The sequence below is a fragment of the Alnus glutinosa genome, chromosome 7 (assembly GCF_958979055.1).
Source record: "Alnus glutinosa chromosome 7, dhAlnGlut1.1, whole genome shotgun sequence".
Classification (NCBI taxonomy): domain Eukaryota; kingdom Viridiplantae; phylum Streptophyta; class Magnoliopsida; order Fagales; family Betulaceae; genus Alnus; species Alnus glutinosa.
Genome location: NC_084892.1, coordinates 26,045,731 through 26,052,153, shown reverse-complemented (window position 1 = coordinate 26,052,153; position 6,423 = coordinate 26,045,731). Strand labels below are relative to the sequence as shown.

The 6,423-nt window shown below is 33.6% G+C and overlaps 1 protein-coding gene across 1 annotated transcript; it reads right to left on the bottom strand.

Annotated features, from left to right (window-relative positions):
• Positions 1 to 1,462: 1,462 nt before the first annotated feature.
• On the bottom strand, positions 1,463 to 5,415 carry LOC133873382 (uncharacterized). Its single transcript, XM_062311094.1, has 6 exons — positions 5,298 to 5,415; positions 5,119 to 5,207; positions 4,781 to 5,013; positions 4,495 to 4,617; positions 4,010 to 4,352; positions 1,463 to 1,612 (listed from the first exon to the last, which is right to left on the bottom strand). Exons 1-6 carry the CDS (start codon positions 5,413 to 5,415, stop codon positions 1,463 to 1,465), a joined length of 1,056 nt encoding a protein of 351 aa, XP_062167078.1.
• Positions 5,416 to 6,423: the final 1,008 nt, after the last annotated feature.

The following is a 6,423-nucleotide window of genomic DNA, read 5'->3' as shown; positions in this document are numbered from 1 at the left end:
AAATACCTCAAACCAATCGGTAGAAACGTAGACTGGGGTTCGTAGATCACGTTTCGGAAATCGAATTTGAGTTTGAACAGTTAGATCTTCATAGAACATGATTTTTCTATGAAGAACCCTATCTCTTTCTCTTTGCTTTTCCCCTTTTTTCTACTTTTTTCTTCTTTCAAAGGAAGAGCCGCACAGCCCTTCATTTCTTTCTTTTTCTTTTAAGTGGGGGCGCATAGCGCCTCACTCCTTCTTTCTTCTTATTTTTCTTTTTTTTTTTCTTTTTTTTTACTTCTTTCTTCCTTTGACTTTTCTTTTAACTTTTTCTTACTCTTCTCTTTTTTTTTTCTTTTTCTTTTTTTAAAATGCAGCATGCCGTTTTGGAAACAAAGGCCATTTGGCCTTTGTAGTTTCAAATGGTTGTGCGGCTTTTCATTTGAAAAGTCGTGCAGCTCATTTTTTTTCTTTTATTTTTCTTACTTCATTTTACTTAGTTTATCTTTTTCATTTTTTTTTTTTTTGACATTTTAAAAATATTCCTTTGCATTTTCTTTTCTTGGCTACCCTTTACGAATCTATAGGATAAAAATAAAACACTTTATTTTATTTTACCGCACTAAATAGACTTATTTTTATTTAATTTTGATAAACCCATTTTATAACTTTGATCTTTTAAAAATATTCTCTTACATTTTAAATACATTAAATTAACTTAACCAATTATTTACTCAAATTTATACTTTAATTATTAAATAATTTTTCGAACATTACAGTTTCATCAACAAATCATCCTACAAATCTCAAGACACACATTCCTCAATTCAAATCTCATACCTCACAGAACCATTGCTAATGTGCTTGTGATAATTAATTCAAACAAGTGATGTCTCTCAAATCCAACAGACGAGTCAAAAGATTCAGATTTTTAATGACATGCAGTGTTCAACATGTTAAACAAACCAATGACATGCAAACCATATTTGCGATGTAATAATGTTCAATCAACAACATAAAACAAGTTTTTTTTAAAAAAAAAATAGAACAAAAAGACAATTAAACAAACAAACAAACAGAAAAAGTGTTTTTCCATACCCCAAACTTGAATTTCACATTGCCCTTAATGTGTACTATAGAAATACATTACCAGAAGTAAAGAAACATCAAGGTGTGAAAAAGGCTAGGTCGTCCCCTAAACTTGCTGGGTTCGAAAAATTTTCTTGGGACGACGATTCTTAGATTTGCACGCTTGCGTGCATAAATCCTTGAGAATTTTGGCATAAGATGGTTCTTTGAGACATTGAAGGACTGAAGCTTTGGGTTCATAATGTGTCTCAAGAGGGACAATGATGAAGGAATGAGCTTCAGTACTCACTTCCTTATCATTGGACAAACTTGTATTTGCTAGGGGCTCAACTAGCTCTGTGTGCTCAACTTGCTCTGTGTGCTCAACTTGCTCTATGTGCTGAACTTGATCCTATTTTTCTTCCACCTCATTATCATCCATAATTTCCTCACTCTCAAGTATGGTGGTGGTAGGGATATGCTCATGACAAGTATTGATGGATTCATCCTCATCAATCATGTAGTTCCCTCTAACCATCAACTGACTTTGAAACCCTTCTTCCTTTATTTTGTTGAATTCAGCAACTAGATAATCGATTTGTCCTTCCATCTTGGCAAAAGCTTGATGTGTGAACTGCGTAAGCTCTTATATATTCTAGCTATTGCTCATTAGCAGTGGTCTTTACCTCTTGTATATTCTGGCTAAGCTTTTGCATAGTCTGGCTGCTTTCTTATATGAAAGCTTTGAGTGTGTCTTCCAATGATAATTCTTGTGCCGGATAATTGTAGGATGAATGATGTGAAGATTGGTTATCGAACTGCGAATATTCAAGATGGTGCAATTCATGGTATTAGGGAGCATAATTTCCCGTGGCTTGAGCTTACCACGAGAAATCAGAATGGTTGCTCCAATCCGAGTAGTGAAAATTGGAATTTGAATCAAACCCCAAGTTGGAGAAATTTGTGTTGATTTGTTCGCAAGATAAATTAGAAAATTGTCTAAATGCTAAGCAATTACTAACATGATGATAAGGATTGAAACAATATGAAAATAGTTCATGTGGGTAGAAATTGTGAGGATAGCTAGTTGAAGCGGGTGTCCTACCACTAGGTGAAGCATGTTGTGTAGAAAAATTGCTATTATTATCAAAAGAAAAATTCATGCTTTACTCTCACTATTTAACATGCAAATATCCCACAAAAAACATCAACCTTTTTTAAAAAAAAAAAAAAAAATAATAATAATAATAATAATAATAATAATAATAATAATAATAATAATAATAATAATAAAACAATTTTCAAATAAATAAATCCTAATTATAACTAGTAGAAAGATAAAATAAATTTAGAAACAAATTGTTTTCAAAATTCAAACAATTCCTCGGCAACGTTACCAAAGAAAATGTACTAAAGTTTTGGAATCCACACCCACCGAATCATAACAATATACTCCATGTTCATCAATATTAATCCGAAGTTCTCACAATTAAAATCTTAGGTTTCGTTTACTATGCTTCAAATAGTTAATCAAAATCATCCCATGTATCCATTCTTTACACAAATTACAAAATAAATCCAATTTAAATCAAATCATCAAATGTATCCGTAAATCACAACTAGATATCCAATTTAAATCAAAACATCAATTATACCCGTATAATAAATCACAAGGGATATCCAATTATTTTATAAATAAAAACCATGCAATCAATTATGTGAAATTATCTTAAATCATCAAATGTATCATTGAATCACAAAAGATATCTAAAAATCATTCCACACATTGAAAAGAAGTACAAAATTGAAAAAATTAAAGCAAATAAAATCGAATAATAAAGGGCTTGTTTGTTAAGCTCAGGGACAATACAGAATAGTGTTGGTCACTATTCACTTTTTTTATTTTATTTTTTCATTTTCCAATAACAATCAATATCAAAACATTCTCACTTTTTTCACTTTTTATATCACATCAATAATTTTTTATTACTATTCAAATAAAAAAATTCACTACAATACAAAATTTTTTTCATTTTTTTATACAAATTCTTATTATTTTATATCACATCATCACTTTTTATTAATTCCAAAACTAACAACCCACTACTCTGTTATGTTTTGTTCTTTGCCAAACAAGCCCAAAGACTTACATAGAAGTGCTATTGTTTATCATTGATGAGTCTTTATCCTCAATCTTAGTTGAGAAATTAGCTACACATGATTATTTAAATTTAAAAAAAAAAAAAAAAAAAAAAAAAAAAAAAAAAAAACCTAACCTAACCTAACCTAACCTAACCTAACCTAAAGAAAAACTAAACTAAAAAGAGAAAATATTTTGGGTCTCTAGCTTCTCCTCCTCTTTTTCTTGAGGCTTAGCAGTGTATTTATAGGGAACAAACCCTAGAAGCCCTAGAGATCCCATAAAAATTGTACTTCAATCTCTTAATCAAATTAGGAAGCAATCCTAGTACAAATCAGAATATATAGGATTCATCCAGATTTGCGTTCTTATATTGTAGGACACTTTTGGCATAGCACACGTCCGAAATAGAAAAATTATAGTTCACAATGATTTGTAGTAGTTTGAGTTAGATTTCCAACGCCACTAGTTTCACCTTAATACGATACTCGAGCAGAAAGTTAGAACCAAAATACTATGACATGTGCAGAATCTAAAATTTAATCCAATCTGATTTTAACATCAATTAGAGAAATTATGGTTTAATCCTTTCATTGATTTGGTTAAACATAACCACATCATCTAGGTCTTCTCAAAGTATGCTTTCTTCCAAGCTTTCGATTTTTCACCTTAAAGCTATCATTTTCCTTTAACAACCTACAAAACACTAAAAACACAAATCTAATACAAAACATTAGTTTAAGACACAGCTAAAGAATTAACTAATGTAAATTAAGGGGGTTTAAATATGCAATATTTTGCACTCATCAGCTGCTTTACCTCACAAGAAGCTCCGGCAATAAAGATGGAACTCTTGGAAGGATTAGCTCTCAATCCCGACAAAGATTCAAACTCAGTAAGAGCACTAAGAATTGCTGAAACAGAATTGCAAATGGCTGCAGAGAAGATAAGCAGATCATCAACAAAACACAAATGATTCAACCTCACAACCTTGCATTTAGGATGAAAACTGAACAGAGGTGAAGCTGCAGCCTCTTCAAGCAAAAGAGACAACCCCTCCATAGCCAACACAAAAAGATATGGAGATATAGGATCTCCTTGACGAAGCCCCTTCATTCCTGAGAAATGTCCCACCAAAGTACCATTTAACCCAATGGTAAAACTAGGAGAAGTAGTGCAAGCCCGGATCCAATCAATGTAAATTGCAGGTGCTCCAAAATAGTGTAGGTAGTGTTAGAATATATTCCCATTCCAAGGAATCATAGGCTTTCATCAAGTCTATCTTCAGAGTACACCAAGGAGACCATTTCTCCTTATGATAATCACAAACCACCTCTTGAGCTAAAAGTATATTTTTAGCAATTCCTCCCTTAGGGATAAAAGCCCCCTGATTAGAGCTTATCACCTCTTCAAGCCCTTGTATCATTCTATTAGCAAGAATTTTGGTAATACACTTATAAACCAAGTTGCATCACGAAATAGGCTGATATCCCTTATGGATGTAGCATTCTTCTTCTTAAGGATCAATGTAAGGATGGTGGAATTCACCTCTCTAAGGAGCTAACCATAGGAGAAGAATTCCAAAACTACCTCACATAAGTTCCCCCTATTACAGGCCAAGCTTTTTGGAAGAAACAAGCTAAGAAGCCATCAAGATCCAAGGCTTTACTAGGATTCATAGCAAAAACAGCTTGTTTTATCTCTTGTTTAGTGACTAGAGCACTCATTCCTGCAATCGTAGCTGCAAAAAATTTCTTTTTGAATAGATTAGACACCCTTGCAGCTTTCTCAAAATTAAACTCATGACTGGAATGTCCAAGCAACTATTTATAAAAGTTGACTGCCATATTGCTAATCTTCTGCATGTCATATATGATGTTTCCCTCATTATCCATTAACACTTTAATAAGGTTGGAAGAATTTCTCACCTTAACCAAGTTATGGAAAAAAGAATTGTTCCCATCCCCAAGGTTAAGCCACTGAATCCTAGATTTCTGTTTAAGAAGCTTCTCCTCTGCTGTTAGAAGAGACATCAACAGGTGCAAACACTCTTTTTCCTTCCTACGACAGTCAGTATTACCTCAGGAAGAGACAAATTGGGCTTGACCCATGGCAAGATCCTGCCTTGCCTTTAACACCTTCTGACCCAGCCCTCCATACACTTCCTTATTCTTCTTCTTCAACACATCCTTCACTACTTTAAGTTTTGCATAAAAACAAAACATCGAGTACCTTAAGCATCAATTCTCCAAGTATCTCTGATCCAATCCAAAAAATCTTTGTGATTAGTCCAGAAGTTAAAAAACTTGAAAGGCTTAGGCCCATAATAAACAAAGTTAGCAACACTTATAAGGGCTGGGGAATGATCAGAAATCCCTCTCTCTAAGAATTCAACAGAAATGCTACCAAAAGAATGCAGCCAAGCCCCATTGGATAAAACTCTGTCCAGTTTCTTTGAAACAAAAGCTTCACCATCCTGATTATTAGTCCAGGTATGAAAGCAGCCTGAGAAACTTAGATCATTAATCTCCAGATGTTAAATGCACTCCACAAACTCCCTTTCATAGCAAGAAAATCCATTCCTACCCCACTTCTCTTAAGGATATCGGATAACATTGAAATCCCCAATTATAAGCCAAGGGATATTATCCATTGTCTCTCTAATCAGCCTCAATTCCTGCAGCAACTTCCTTCTATCAGTCCCAAAATTTGATCCATAAACACCAGACAACATCCAGGAAACACAGGAATCCTTAGATATAACTTTGCAAGTAATAACTTGCTCATGTATATCATAAGGCTCGAAAACATATCCTCTAGGATTCGAACAGATCCAAATCTTCCATAAATAATGCTTAGAATAGTTATTAACAACTTCCCAACTAGGCAACATACTAGCCACAATCCGAGGGAAATTTTCAATCTTCACCAAAGTCTCACCAAGGCATACAATGGACAAATTAAGCCTTCTAACCAACTTTCTAACCTCCTTTTGTTTTAGGGGCATGTTAAGACCCCTAACATTCCAAGAAAGGATCTTCATATCACACACGGAGGAGAAAAAGCCCTTATCAATAAGGCTTGCATTCAGTTTCCCCTTCCTCTTATCTCAAAAAAGAAACAGCCTTCTCAAAAACCTCAAGAAAAGTGGTAGGTGTTCTCATCCTAACCTCTTTATCTTCTTCCATTTCCTTCTCCAAATTGCCTATAACATCAAAGGAATTCAAAAGCCG